The sequence below is a fragment of the Chelon labrosus genome (assembly GCF_963514085.1).
Source record: "Chelon labrosus genome assembly, chromosome: 19".
In the NCBI taxonomy this organism is placed as follows: Eukaryota; Metazoa; Chordata; class Actinopteri; order Mugiliformes; family Mugilidae; genus Chelon; species Chelon labrosus.
In genome coordinates this window covers 10951614-10967256 of record NC_140352.1, presented here as the reverse complement: position 1 = coordinate 10967256, position 15643 = coordinate 10951614, and the positions used below count along the sequence as shown (strand labels likewise).

The 15643-nt window shown below is 45.4% G+C and overlaps 1 protein-coding gene across 1 annotated transcript; it reads right to left on the bottom strand.

The window, feature by feature from the left end:
- Positions 1-1174: 1174 nt before the first annotated feature.
- Positions 1175-8394, bottom strand: pmp22b (peripheral myelin protein 22b). Its single transcript, XM_084566823.1, has 5 exons — positions 8268-8394; positions 7526-7616; positions 7199-7289; positions 4251-4391; positions 1175-3455 (listed from the first exon to the last, which is right to left on the bottom strand). Exons 2-5 carry the CDS (start codon positions 7601-7603, stop codon positions 3295-3297), a joined length of 471 nt encoding a protein of 156 aa, XP_084422949.1. The 5' UTR covers positions 7604-7616; positions 8268-8394; the 3' UTR covers positions 1175-3294.
- Positions 8395-15643: the final 7249 nt, after the last annotated feature.

Below are 15643 nucleotides of genomic sequence, written 5' to 3'. Positions count from 1 at the left end.
AATAGAAGCAGCTTGAATCTTAAACCTGTAAACTACCACCAGAGGGGTTGATTTTGTGTTGCACTTTGCAGAAAAGAGGAAATCAGTGCCCAGCAATGTGCATAATATGATATATATATCTCATTTAGACGTACATCTAAAAGGGAATCGGTAACATGTTTTGGTAAGAAACACTTCAACCCTGCACTATTAACGCTTATTTTATTTTGTGACATGTTCAACTTTCATCTGATTTTTTTATTTATTTTTTTTTCTTTTCAAAAAAAAAAAAGATATATATAAGTAATCAAAGCCGAAAAAGTCATTTGTCTCCCGTCTTTACCTCTAATGATGTGTTTTGTCATAAGATCCCTCATAATGGCTCTGGAGGAGGAGGAGGAGCACTCATTAGACTGTCTGAAGGGTAATAGAGAGTAGACAAGTAGGAGAAATCACCTCTCTTCGTCCTGTGTGCATGCTAATGGCAGAGATGCACCCTGGCAAACAAGCTGAGTCCTGCACAACGCTTAATGATCATATATGGAGTTAATGAGGTTTAGGACACTTCAGTTAGAAAAAAATAAATAAAAAATGATCTGCTAAACCCAAGGGAGACATTCTTGAGTCTTTTTAATCCCTTTTGGGTGAATTTAAGTGCAGTGCTCGTATTTCGCCACACAGGGGCAGTGTTCTCTAATCTAGTGTGACACATATGGAGCTGGTCTGTTACTCTGTGCCACCACCAGGTGGTGCTGTTGCACAGCAGCTGATGTTACTTAAAAAGTTTGCATATTTAGATATTAGGAGATCGATATACACGTGGTACAACTTGCAAACAACGTGGCGACATAAAATACAGCGATACAGCCGCAGCACAACCACACAAACAGACCAGAATGCAGTGTCCCCGTTTCACCCAGTGCTAGAATGTCAGAGGAGGAGGGAGTAGGAGGCTGTGACCTCTTGGGCCTGCAACAAGAATCCTCCTTCTGAGCATACTCTAATCAGTGCAGAAGTGCTGCTAGTGGAATGCATTTTAAAAGGAATAGGTTCATTATAACGCATTAGCTAAAACCCTGTACACATAAGATGTGCACAAGTGTTTTGTCGTGAGCAGTTTCATGCAGATTGATTGTGTGTGTGTGCGCGCTGCAGCTGAAGGACACAAACAAATCCGTCATGGTGGTAAGAAACATCCTTTAATGAGTAAAGTCCAAGTGTTAATATCATTCGGAAGTTTAGGTGTAAACAGACAACTTGAAGGCTGTAGCGTTTCACAAAAAGGGCAGTTGTCATTAGAGGCGCTCTCTTCTAACTGAACCCTAAGACGAGCGTCGTGCTAAAAACCTACAGCGGATTAGCTTGTTCGAGCTCTGAATTAAATGTTTTATTCCACCACAACGTAGCCGTGCTTTGGGAGGGGAGAGGGTCTCACGGGGGTGGAGGAGTGTCAAGCGGAGGACAGGCGCTTCACAGAGCAAAGCAGCGTTTAAAACACGCCCCAGTCCTCTCATTTCTAATGCCACGAGAGACACTGTTGACACTGAAACGCTAGCCGCGTGTTTTGAATAATTGGCACCGGGCGCCGGGCCTTTGCCCCAGTGTGGGCGACGTGCACGCAGCTTCTGCAGCCACATGCACAAGGAAGCTCATCTGATCTAGTGGAAGAGCATTAACACGTACTGTAAGGCAGATTGGATTGGCTGGACTGCGCACAGAAATGTTGGGTGCTGGATTTCACTTGCTCTCACGGCCTATCAGCAAGCATCAGCAAGTTGTCTTTTCTATCAGTTCCCATTTATCGGCAGGTTATCCACACTACGGTTTTTGTCGAGCTTAGTAACGGACCACACAACATCCAGTCAAGTGCATCGAGCGTTAAGTGTGAATCCATTCCCTTGTTAACAGCGGAACACACGGCATCACGTAATGTGTGAGTAGTTTTATTTAGTGAGAGAGTTCTGGGCTAGATTGTCATGGACATCCGTTATGCACAACATATAAACAGTGTTTTATACAGTAGAAGAGAGAAACAACATCAGAGGGCAGAGACTGCAGCATGTCAAACTTCAAGTATGTGAAACAGACATTTGTATTATCACTGCAAACCTCTCTGTCCTTCTTCCCCCCACACTTACAGTTAATACTAAATATCCTATCTGGTGTCTTATTATATGGCTTCAACTCGGTGGCATTTATTTCTAGTAATGTTAAATGCTTTTTCTTTTTTAAATCTCCTTCGGCTTTGACGCCCCACAGTGTTGTTTTCTTTAAGGTGTTCGACTGAAAAGGCAATTTGGTTTCTTGAGTCCTACACACAAACATCAAAATCGATGAGATTTTTAAGGCAGGCAGAGCGAACTCGCAGAATAATACTGACATTCCAAGTGACTTTTGATTTCACCAAGGCACCACTTCAACCTTAATTAGTGTACAGTAGCTGATGAACCTTAAAAACAACAAAAAAAAAAATTTAAAAAATCAGACACCGCAAAGTTAAATAAGGCTGTGTTCCCTAAAGAAGCAGTCAGGCACCGTCTCGGCGTGCCTCTGTCTGATTCTCACTTTAATTAAAAGGCAAAAAAAGCTGTTTGACTTGAAAGTATCTCCGCTGTAAATGTTTGCTGTCAGTAATAGGAATGATAAATACATAGCACCATCTCTTGTTGAAAATAAGAAATAGAAAAGAAAAAAAAAAAACACATAAAAACACTTAAACTTGCAAATTCACAAACAGAACAGAGGACCAAATTTAACGGCTGCGCTGCTACGTCCGCGGATGACGCCACTCCTTCCGTATAAAGCAAGCCCTTCACTGAAGCCTTTACTTCTGTTTCTATACATGCACTTTGGTTAATATACTTCAAGAAACGTTTTTTGTTTTTTTTCCTTTTCTTTTTTGGCTAAACTTTGGCGAAACAAAAAAAAAATAAAATGGCAAGAAACACAACAGAACAGTGTGTAATTAACTTCATCATTACAAACAAAGACTGAGGCACTTAATCAGCTAAAACAAAGCTCATAGTATCCGTTGACAGAGCAACACAAAAACTATGTACATATATGTAAAAAGTGTTATAAATAGGTTTTAAACCGTAGATACTATATACATCTTTTAACTGAGACAGTATTGGTGTTTTTGTGTTGGTTGCTTTTTGCTATTACTCCTCCCTCGCCGTGATCTGGGTGTCTCGGCCTTGTGGCTCCACTGACCGCTTGTACGCATACACTTTAGAGGGGGGCTGATAACACTTGCAGTTGGGCAGGGGGGCGGGGGGGGGGGTGTTACTGGGAGCACCGGGGTGGAGTGACGTCTCATTCTCGCTTCCTCAAGATGACGTAGATGAGTCCGCTGATCAGCGCCAACGGGAAGGCCACCCACGCCAGGATGTAGGAGTAGCCGAAGACGTCCGTCTCCGGCACCCAGGTCGGACTCATCACCGTGTAGATGATGGCTCCGCTCATCACAAACAAACCTGCAGGGGTAGAGGGGGAAAGTGAGCACTAAATAATGCTTTTCAATTATCAGATCATGTTTCCCTGCAGTATTGCTGCTCTCTGTCTTGTGTCCCGGGGTGAACTCTGTCTGGCCGTGGAGGCGGAGAGGCCAGCCTTTCCCAGAAGAAGGCACCCCAGTCTGGTCGGCCTCTGCAGGCCTTCCCACCCCCCGCCCACCACCCTAGCCTGACACAGCATGATCTGTTTGTCAGACCCCCGCACCGCCCGGCCTCCCTGACATTTAAAACTGCCCGACTGGCAGCGTTCCCAGCGTCATTCCCGATCGGCTGAGTGGGCACCTGGGTGCCAGGCAATGCGCTGGAGCAGTATAGAAAGCGAAACCTGGGATTCTGCAAAGGGCTGCCAAGAGGAGAGAACACAATGGACTGGCAGTTGGGCTGCTCCCTAGCCAAAGGGCACCGAGCACAATGGACAAGAGGAGCATTAAAACCATTAGTAACTGGCTCGGACTCGACTCTCCTAATTTAATTCTCTGCAGCAGAAGATTTTGCAGAGAGAATGCTTTGTCACTGTCGGTGGAATATTTCTGTCTGTGGTGTATTTTAAGACATCTAAAATGTTTTTGTATGATTTAAACAAAGCAAATTCTTATGCGTCTGATACAAATCTGAACTGAACACTGAATCTGTGCAAAATAACGGCGCATTTTTGCATTGTGTGTTCTAATACACCCATGTAGCATCTCTTTTTGATCTCCTTAATGTCTACCGTTCCTGTCGTTGGTGGATTCGTGTAAAAATGTGCAAACTCACTGGCAAGGATCTGGAAGGTTCCAGTGAGGAAGAAGCGTCCGCCCTTCTGCAAAGTGAAGAGCTGGCAGAAGAAGAGGATGAGCGACAGGCAGCTGAAGATGATGGAAAGGATCATGAGGGCCTGGACTGCCTGGATCCACTCTGCAGGAGACAAGGGGGGGGAAAGCAAAGAGAGTGCTGTCAATAACTGAAACTTGGTCATCATTAGCCAGAGCTTAAGTAATCTGTTTATACATATATAGAGAGATAAGATTGACTTAGTGAGTGCACAAGAAGATGAGAGGAGACAAGTTAAAAAATCAAATACCAGAGTGTGCTCCGACTAGCCCTGCCCCTGCCGAGTTTAAGCATCCTCGCAAATAGAACGTAATGAGCTGGACCCGGCCATGTTTACTTCTGGGAATGTGTAATGGATCCACGGCAACGAGACCTGGGTATCTTGTTCCTAAAAGCTCTGCGCACCCCTCACAGCTGGACCTATGACTAAATGCACCGCATCGATCGCTAACTGCTAGCCCTCCAAGGCCGGGCCCGCCAGAAGCCATTAACCCATTAGACACCTGTATTGACGAGGAACACCGAGCACCAATCTCCTGTGTCCGTGCCGTCTGTCTGAGCGCGTGATTGACCGTGCGTTTCATCTATGGCGCCATTGCCGGGAATCCTAGGATTTCCAATCACCGTCTTGTTGTTATTGTGCCCGCTGTGTGTTTACTACGCCCATTTCTACCATGCCATATCACTAGGCGCTTGACCATAAAGGATTGCAGTCATTGCATAACCCTCTCCCCTGGCTTCTATCCTGTCCTGATGCAACAAACACTGGCTTCTATCAAAGTTCAATCTGCGCCCCGCCGCCGCTCTGAAAAGACGCGTCTACTTCAACATTCTCGCTTGTTTGCGGCTTATTGATTGACGCTTATTGCATTACGTGAATCAGACAGATGTTGTGGTTTTAACGGAGGAGCACTTAAAACATTGGTGGAGAAAAATGCGCAGTGCATTATTTATTACGTCTCAAGAACATAAGCGATCATTAAATGACAAGACGGCTTACTTTGCGTGACTAACCGCATTTTGACCCTAGTCACTCAGACTTCAATCTGAGAATGAGAGGCTAGTGTGCAAAGTTTACAAAGGCCCGTGCAGTTCTCCTGGAGAAACACTCTTGCATCTCTCTTATAGATCCAAAGAGAAACTGTATTCTGACTGATTGAACGGGGTTGCCTGTGTGGAGTCGGGTTACATACAGTAACGGGGCCCTGATGAGCACAGGCCTCGGGGATGGGATATGGGAAAGAAACATGACACACTGCAAATCTCCCTTCCACAAAATGTAGCCGGCGCAAAACCACACCAGAGCTGCAATTAGATTCCACAGCGATGATCTCTGTGTAACGCGGGGACAGCTCTGAGAAACATGTAACGACAATGAGTCGCTGCTTTCTGATAAACAGACATCTCGCTCTCCCTCTTTCCTTCCCTGGGCGCCAGTAGGAAACAGTGACATCGGGCATTTCCTGGCGTGAGGCGCGCCTCGGGGCCTCGGCATATCACGGAAGAGCAAGTATGACTCGCATTCAGAAAAATTGTACATGATTGTTTATTGTCGCTGGAGTACAATGCGGAAAGCTGAAGAACTAACACTGTTATTCCAAACGGGGAAATGACAATGACGTTTGCCGTCTTTCTGGTTACTGTTCTGCCGCTCTGCCGCGCTGGAGAGCAGTGAACAAACTGTAGTATTTACTTCTCTGTGTTTATGTACTGTGGGCCTCTTTGGGAGCAGAACAAATTCCTCCACGACAGCTAATTTTAGCCCAAGAAGATTCTGTTAAGTCATTTTCCTGGCTATATGGAAGTGACGTTTAACCCCCCCCCCAGCATGTGATAACTGTGAGGCATGACTACCTCTCACCCAGGCGTCATAAAAACCAAATGCAATATTTCTGTAACCAAGGCGACAAGTTCCAGATAACCCTAAAAATAACTGAATATCGCCGAGGTTATGAGTCACTTTGATTGCTCAGCAAAGCCTCATGCAAGGGCCCCGGTGTGAGACTCTCTTCCATCTCCCGACGCAGGAACAGGAACAGCACATGCGCCTTCTTAACTAAACACCCTGCGTCAGCGCGCTAATGAAAGCAAGTCAAACAAACTGGCTGCGCCGTCAAACTACCTGGCAGAGTGTGCAGGCGCTGCTGCCCTGACAAAACACACACCGGCTGAGCGTGGCTCATTCTAGTCAAATGACATCACCCCTCTGCAGCCAGCAGCTCCTGCACCGCAGTGGCGGCAAACACACACAGCTGATCTCACTTTGACTCGTTTCTACACGATTGGTTTTACGGCAGTGGAAATTATGCTATATTTAGGCTTTTAAAAACGGTGCAATGTCTATATTCAGCGCGTGGTCTGACTTTGAGGGCATAAATCACTTAACGCTGCAGCTGCTGCCTTAAATTGTCCTAATGATCCCTGCAAACTAACACTGGACGCTATGATCTGACACTGGGCGTGACACGGCATCAGCTATGTCCTGCACGAGGTGCTTCCAAGGTCTCCCTGCTTTCAAACAGGTTTAAAACTTTAAATACTCCGTGCGGGCCCCACCCCGATCATCCGCGGCTCCCTCGCTCCCTGTCGCTATGGACTCCCAACGCCGGACCTGAATATGGACATCACACCACGACTATTTATACAGTGGCAGCCTATCAGCTCTCCCTCCGAAACAGCACTGCCACATTCTCTGCCCTAGATGGCACCAGAGTCCCAGAGGAGCTGCGACACACCCACACCAGCAGCAAGGTAGAAATGTTGGGATTCCAGCTAGTCCCTTTTCTAAAGTTCAGATCTGTGGAATGGCAGGCATTAGCCATTGTACTGCAGATGCAAGTGAGTCAAGTGGATCTTATTAAAAGCAAACAAATAAATGTGACATGTCTGACCTCCGGCTGATGCTGGGTCACAGTATCCTCCACTGAGAATAGAACAGTTTCTCCAGAGGTCTGAAGTGTGGCTGTCACTTGACGTCCATACCTGGTGACAATAACAAAAAAAAAATAATTAAAAAATCAGCAACAACTGGGTTAGGAAAAAAAAGCCATATTCAAATTTGTAAGATACAAACCTATGAAGCCCAATACAAAAAGTGCAGGTGTAACAACCCCTCAAAGCTATGCAGGGTCAGTTATTTAATCATCTAAGATACTATTCAGTCAGGATATTGAGTGCATGCCATTCTAATTGCTCTGTTGGCAAACAGTTCTACTCACGCTGACAATTGTTGACACAAACAGGAGAACCAGTGCAGCGACGTGCAGGAGGATGATTCCCAGTAGTAGGAGCAGCATCTTTTCAGGCGGACTGGAAAGTAACGAGGAGAGGAAGACAGCCTGTCAGTATCTGTGCGTGTGTGTGTGGGGTTGTTGGGATGTCAGATTGGTGGGACATGGGTGTGTCGCTGCAGCGCGGACAGTCGTGAGGAGAAACTTTATATGAATCTCTTTAGTGGCACCAGTTTCGGAGAATCTGGGTGGTTTTTGAAATCTGCAGTCTCAGACACATTCAGAAAGTTTTCCGCATCTTTGCTGTCATTTGCACACACACACACACACACACAAAAAAAATCTGCCTGAAAATCGAAGGCGAGCCATGCGCAATTACGCTTAAAATTGAAAAGTGCGCACTTTGTTTTCCCTTTTTAAGACGAAGAAATGGCATTATAATTGCTTTATAATGCCGGAATGTAACATCTAGAAAACACGAATCGTTTCAACAGCTGATGCGCTTAAAAGAAAGAAAAAGAAGGAGAAAACAAATCACTATTTCGCCTTATTGTGCGTTTTTATCTGTAAAAATGAACTACTAGCGACCAGTTCATCTCAATGCCAAGCTTTTAAGAATGACAGCTCAGTCCTTCTGCCTGTGTGCGTCCGAGCCAAAAGCGCGTTTCCGTCTTTTAATCTGACTCTGAGATTAAAGGCAAGTTTAGATAAGAGGGAAAAGTCCACTTACTTCGAGCAGAGAGCTTGTATTTCCACAAACAAAAAATATATATATAAAATGTTAGACTTGCAAAAAGCAAACGCAAGTTTTCCCAGAAAGAGTCCAACAGCGGTAGTCCTCCGTCCTTACAGTCGCTCGTAGACTAGATTGATGCCAGGGGCTGACGTGCTGTTATAAAGCGTCTCATTATGGAAGAACAACGCCCTGCGTGCGTCGCTGCGTCATGGAGTGACCCTCCAGTGCACGGCCAGGATTCCCAATATAGACGCACCATGCGTAATAGCGCATGTGTTGCCGTAGTTACTAAACTGTATGTGTAGTGAAGTGGGGGATCATTGTTTTGCTGTCGTGGTAACTAAAAGCAGCTATCTGCTTTCGAGGATTTTGTTTCGCCTCTGCAACTCTGTCACCGGCTTTAATTGCACTTATGTCCAGTTATAAGTGGACGTGCTTTGGAAATCCACTTTGTTTATTAAGCAAGAGCATATTTCACGTGAACATGTAGCAGTCTCGGGGCATTTAGCTGGATTTGGACTCATCTGGAAGGGATTTGGCAGCTGGCTTTTGTTCATTTAAGCTAATTTGTTGTTTTAGCCAACCAGAAACAATCTTGTCAGGCCGTGAGATTAATTGCTTTGTTTGCAGAACGGTATAAATAGTTTTGGACTTCTCATACAATGTCACATTGCTCTGTAAACTCAGCTTCCCGTTGCCGTGGCAATTAGAATGACAAACGTTGCTGTAGTGCTCAGTTGTGTGTGGGTCTTTCCCCTGATTCTTCCCTCATGCAGTCAGCCTCGTGACTCATGCGTGTGAAAGTGTGGATGGGCATGCCTGCCCTGCCACCAGTGAGAGATAGCATCTGGGGCTCTCCTCTGTTTGACATGACTCATTTCCAGAGGGAGTGAGACGTTGTTCCACCCCGCGCAGTGACTACGGCCCCTGATGATACGAGTATGCACCCTTTCTGGTCGCATAAACATGGATGTAGCAATAAATGGAATTCAAGGAAATATATTCAGGGAGTAAAGGGAGTGGTTAAAAAAAAGTAAATATTTTAAAGTTTGAATTGACTGCCTCACCTCTTCCTCCTTCCTCCCTCTGCATTTTTCTTCCCACAGGGATAAGAACTATCTGCTGTCAGTGATCATTTAGCAGGAGCTGGTCTGATTTTGCCATGCGTGTTAAAGGCATGCGAATGCCAAAAATTGCTTTTGCATCCTCCGCGGCCTCCTCGGAACGGGCAGCCAGCGCATTATCAAACACTTTGTTCGCATTAGCGGCCCGGTGTGAGAGCTCGGGATGTGTCCGACCTCAGATAACCCCTGTCAACATCCACTTTCTTTTCTTCGCCACTTAGCTTCCACTTCCCGAATGCCGCTGCGTGTGCTTCTCACACACACGCGAGAAACTGCAGGCCCTTCTGCATCGCTTCAAGTTCACGCTCGCACTTACGAAACCAGATCACGGGCATGAAAGTGTCGAGACTGGGACATTATCTAGCCTGAGCTGCACAGAAGTGCCTCTTTGCTCGTTGTTAACGCCGTATCTGTTGCGCACTCGACCAAGTGCAACTCTGAATTATCAGACCTGAACTCCGATGAGCCGTGAACTGGTCAAAAGTTTACAGTGACATGTGGAGGAGAGTTATTACAGTAGCCTAGCTGTGCAGGCACTCCTCATTCCCATCCCTTATATGTCAATGTTTGTAAAAGACTGACAATCAGTGGGCTGTGTAGACATGGGAGTGTTAAGTTTACTCCGTTTGCGAAGCCGGGGTTGAAGCCAACCTCTCTGGGGAGCGTCGCATAACTGACATTCAGACCCAGATACTGAATAATGTTGCATCTGGAACGGCGTCTAGCGCTCCGTCTCTGCCGCTAAGATGGCATGGCGTACCGTCACGTCGGTCCGGTGGAGGCTCAGGGGTGCATATAGATAGGACTGCGGCCAAGAGGTGTGAATCTGGAGAGCGGATACTGTGCGACTGAGTTGCAGCAACTCAATCTGCATGCCGTCACAGGAGAGGAGAGTGTTAAAGCAGATGTGAACAAAAAAGATATGACCTTTACCTTGTGCACTGTCCTTCCTTTTGATATTAGACAATCTGACAGGCCACTTTCTTTCCCTTTATTGCATCCCATTATGTGCAGTTTGTCCTATCTTGCCTCAAATCACTATCTATTTCCTTTGAGGAAAAAAAAAAACGGCTCATACTCACAGCAGATATTTTTCAGAGCGACCGAGAGACAGTGGGTCCAGCTGATGCTCCTCTCAGGTCAGGTCAGGGTGAAGGCCTCTCTGCGTCACTGACTGACCACGGGGGGAGCTGGCCTTCTGCCTTTTGTTTCTGTTTGTGGCAACTGTCGGTCAAAGGTGGCCCACTCCTCTTGTCCTGTGATCAGCATGTGAAGTGGCACTGTCTGCCCACCCGGCGAGATGCAGCAGTCGAAATGCTCCCCTCCTTCTGCAGCCGCACCGGAGTCGGGACTGCCCCCTCTCTCCACTCAGAGTCACGGTTTTAGTAGGTGCTTACAGACCCCGCTAGTCGGATTCGAGAGACCACACATAAACGAATTTACATGAGCGTTATAAAGCGTCAGATGAGCTTACATGGTGCAATAGAATACAGCAATGTTAACCATGCAAATCCTACATGAGTGGGTAGGAGTTAAAGAGTATTCAGACGGGCAGACGGGCTGAGTGGGAGCTGAACACAAAGGGGCCAAACAAGTGTGGGAGACAGACAGGCTGAAAGAGTGATGAGAGGTAAATACAGTCTGTTTGTTTGTGTGCCGATAAGTTTTTTGAGCTACTCACTCACAACCCCTGTCTTGTCATCACACTTTAATCAGACCGGGGAGATGACAACAAAGGGAGCAAAACGAGCCCGGCCCCTTAAAATACGACTAAATGCAAAACGGGGCCAAGTTCAGTTAAACCAGATTTACTATGAGATGTGGAAAAGTGAATAATAAAAACACCAAAGTATCTTGTTGTTCTTATACGGCATGTTAACTCTGTTTAGATCCATCAGATAAAAAGAAAATTGCACATTGCATTACTGAATTTCTCACTTTGAATCTTTTTTTTAATCTCTTAAAAAAATACACCAAGCCAACGGGATGGTCGGCTGTGCGTAGTTTTGGCAGTGTGTCCAAAAACCTTTGGCACCAGCTGGACCCCTGTCTGAGGAAAAATCGGTTGGTGAGTGAGATCTCTCTGATAACTTGTTCAGCTTAGCGAAGAACAGTAGAAGAGATCAGCATGACTCGGGACAGGCCAGCTGTGTACGGAGGTTTATAGTTATCCCTAGCTTCCTAGCCCCCCTGGCCCATTGGAGCTCTTTCTGTCTCCCCTTTTGAATCCGGAAAACAAGCTACTGCCACATGCTGGCGTGGAGAGTTATCTCTTTTTGCGCAAGTGAAGAACAAATACGGATGTGGACATGGGCCTTCTGAGGGTGTCCTGTGGTGTCTGGCAGCAGAATGTTGTTAGTGGGGGGCCTTTGGGTCCTATGGGTTGAGGAGACGGACCTCTGTGGATCATCCCACAGATACTTGATCATTTTGGGATCTGGGGAATTTGGAGGCCAGGTCAACACCTTGTGCTGTTCTTCATATTTTTTTGAGTTGTTCCTAAAGCATTTTTGTGTGTGTGTTAGGCTGCATCCTGCTGGGGATGGCTGCTGCCATCAAGGAGTGTCATTGCTATGGGGTGGGGGTGCCTGGTCTGGTCTAGGTGGGTGCTACATGTCTAAGTATCATCCACATGAATACAAGATCCAAAAGTCTCCCAGCAGAACATTGAATTATCACAAGATGGTCAGTGTTATTTATTTAGTGGTTTTAATGTCGTAACTGAACAGTGTATACTTCGCGGTGTGTTCGAGCGCAACTTTTTGGTCTTGACACAGGCGACGCCGACGTGAGGCAACAGTTGGCCTCCGTTGCTGGTAGTTCTTTGATAACGGTTTGGTGTGTCTGTACCTGTAAATTAATTCAGACTTTAAAACGTAATCATCATTCCTCGTCCCACCTCATTATGGTTCATAAACGTTGTAAAAATCAGTATGTATGAACACTGTTTCCAATCACGCCTCACTCCCTTGGAATCAGTTTTATAAACAAATAAAAAATTGAATTAATGTGGTTTTATGGCTGACTCGGCTGCGTTACTCCCAGTCATCATCAGCCCACTGTGATTCAGAAGGAAAGACTGCAGCACTGTATCTTGACCTTCGTCCCTCTGCCGTCCGCACATTCCTGTTTCTATCGAGAATGTGAAGAATTGAACTCACAGATCGATGTCATGGATTGCTCCAGAAAGCCACTCAATAACTTTAAACGACCCACAGGACTCTTGTCTCCTCCACGTTGTGCTGAGAGAACCAGTCCTTGCGGTAGATTCCTGAACTTTGTTTGGCAGTTGGGGCTCCTTCTGTCTTATCACGACCCCCTCTCCCCACCCCCCGCCCCCCTCGGAGGAACTGTTGCGTTCAGAATGCCGGGGGAAGATAACGTTGATTGAAAGTTGAAAAGAAAAAGTAGAGATTTCTCATGTGAGCAAGATCAGCCGACAGTCACACATAACCACAGAGGCACAGTACGTGGGGCTGGCAGTCAAGATGAAAACCACATGGAATATTGCACGTCTTATCAGTCTGGCTCAAGCTTCCTTCAGCTCGTAACAGTTACGAGAACTATAATTTAACCAATTCCGTCTCCGTTTCTTGTTTTAAACCAGCTTATGTTAATAGACAAACTTCATAGCCCAGTGATTGAGTAGCTAACTAGCCTCATGAGAAAACTCCACAGTTTTGGCGTCGATCCAAAAGCCGCAGGAAGCGCTGGTTCCCATGAACGTTTAGTTTTCTTTTAAAACCGAGCTCCCTGGCGGTTTGAGACAAATGAAGACAAACTGGTTAAGGTTGTTGTAGTCATCCAGCTTCAGGGATTTAAACGGCACTTCCTTGTAGAAAGCAGGATCCACTGACAATAGTTTTTAAAACAATTATGACCCAGGCCTAGTTTTAATTGTTGATTAGTTTCTTATGCTGGTTAGAGGTCAGATATCTTATAAAATGTCGCCAATCCTACTCTAATTATGACAAGATAGCATACCAGTGTCATTCTGGCAACATAATGTTCTGCAAAAACACCCTTTAAAGTCTTCACTACAAATAAAACTGCAACTTCAATAGTGGTATAACGAGGGACACCCGTGCAAGGAATTAATTCTAGGTTTTTATTACCTCAGAAGAAAAAAAAATAAAACAAAAAAACACCAATATGGCTATTTTGTTGCTCCTTCTGGCTGTAGGTCTATCCAACTGCCTCAAGAAACATTTGGGTTCATTGATAAACCCCTTTGGACATCAAAAAGTTAAGAGGTTCCTGACTTTTGCATCGTCGTGTTTCTTTATCTTCTTTGTCTGTCTATATTAGGGGATTATCCACTAGGTGAACAATTATTGGATAACTTTTTAAAATGAATCTGGCTTATTTCAGCCCATTGGTTTGGTGTAAGACCTTTAATATTTACTGTTTTGTTCACCTACTGCTATTTTCAAAAGCAAACGAAATGCAAGCTGGCGACAAACCTGATGACAAAGCCAGACAGCTAGCAACATAATGAACCGGTCAACTGTTAGCAGTCACCAAAAAGCCTGGTGGAAGAAGAATGGCAGAGAGAAGGAAGATAATATTGATTTTATTTTATTTTTTCACTGAGACACAAAAGAGACCTTCTGTTAACGCTTTAACTATAAAACTGTTTTAAAATAGTGTTTGTGTTTTTGGATTTTGCCCCTAGTGGCCAACAATGATTCTAAATCACCAATAATCTGATCAAACAATCGGGATATTAGCATGTTTTTGTCAGAATTAAAAGGAAGAATCAAGCAGCAGCAGCATAGTAACAAAGGTCATTTATTGTTAACTTGAACAGAAATACGGCTGTGATAGTCATGCAGGCCATGGTGGATCTACAAATAAAGATTGGAAGACTTTCCGGCTCTTGTCCAAGTGGCTTCTTCAGTTCTGGAATAAAAATAAAACAAATAGTCTCCATGCCATCCGCTACCACTTCTTCTTCAATGATACTATCTCATTCCAGCTCTGTAATTACAGCAGAGTAAAAAAAAAAAAAAAAAAGCCTCCGTGACTGACACCAGTCTCAGGCGTTCCTCAATCAGCTCTTTAGTGTGGTATGACGGTATGTAAGAAACATAAAATAACACAGGGCACGGGGCATCTATAACGGGATGCCGTGGTAAAAATAAACTGCCAATATGTTTGGACCGCCGGGAGAATTCCAGAGTACATTCCTCATATGCGGGGGCGGCAGAATAGGTCAAATAAGAAGACCTATTTGCGTCCCGTTCAGAGAGGGAAGCGTAACCTCAAAGAGTGCTGGCGAATTCCGCTTTTCGTAGGTGCCGCTATCGTGTATTTCTGAGCCTCGAACGTGGGAGTCGGAAAGGGAAAGATGGGGGGGGGGGGGGATAAGCGCCAAGGCTTTACTATCTGACAGTGTGTTTTAATGGCAAGGTGATGAGAGCAGGGAGACTTCTGAGGTAAGCTAGACAACAGGGTGGCTTTCTTTTGCAAAGCTGGGGCTTAGGAATGCGGCTGGGCACAGAGAGAGACTAAACACACACAAACACACACATACACAAACTTGCATTTTAAACACACATACGTGCACAAAACCGTGGCAGAGACCGCTTCCTATTGACTTGCTCCTGAGGGTTGTACTCAAACACTGTACTGTTTGCAGAGGAGAGAGAGCACCTTGGCTCACTGAGATTTATATAGAGTTGTAAAATATTACACCTAAATCAAAGTGCAAGTTACACACATGTTCCAGGTGGTTTATCTTTATGATCACCCCTCCCCATGGTCAGGAATCTGCGTAGTGAAACTCCTCTCTATTTAGAGTACACGTGGTGCGTCTCTACATTTTTACTCTGAGGCCACGAGAAGGATTTCAGTGGACATTGTTATCGCGACGTGACTGAGCTAACGTTTAGCTGTTTCTGGTACGTCTGATTACTATGCTGCTCCAGTCAGCCCTCTAGCTTCCCACTCGCTTTGTCTGCAGTCAAACATATTTTGATTTCAAAGCACTCGCCTTCTTCCCACTGATGCAATGGGATAGCAAGTATGCGCGCGTTAAATAATGAATGCGCAGATCAGCAGAGTTTTCAGAAAATACAGGTCTGATTGGTAACGATCGGAGACCATGTGTCTACTTGCACGGACGATGTTAAATCTCCGTTGCCGGTGTTTACATTCCTCGGGAAAGCCAAAGGTTATGCAGGAAGTGCAGTGGTTGATGGGTTGGGTCAGGGAGTGTGGTTGTGTTTACAGTATGTGTATGTG

Excerpts from the sequence above, each read along its gene's own strand:
- pmp22b (XM_084566823.1), bottom strand. The coding sequence starts at position 7,603 with ATGCTGCTCCTACTACTGGGAATCATCCTCCTGCACGTCGCTGCACTG. Across the intron at positions 4,392-7,198 it reads TGACCCAGCATCAGCCGGAG|AGTGGATCCAGGCAGTCCAG; the intron begins GTCAGACATGTC and ends TGTCTCCTGCAG. Across the intron at positions 3,456-4,250 it reads AACCTTCCAGATCCTTGCCA|GTTTGTTTGTGATGAGCGGA; the intron begins GTGAGTTTGCAC and ends CTACCCCTGCAG.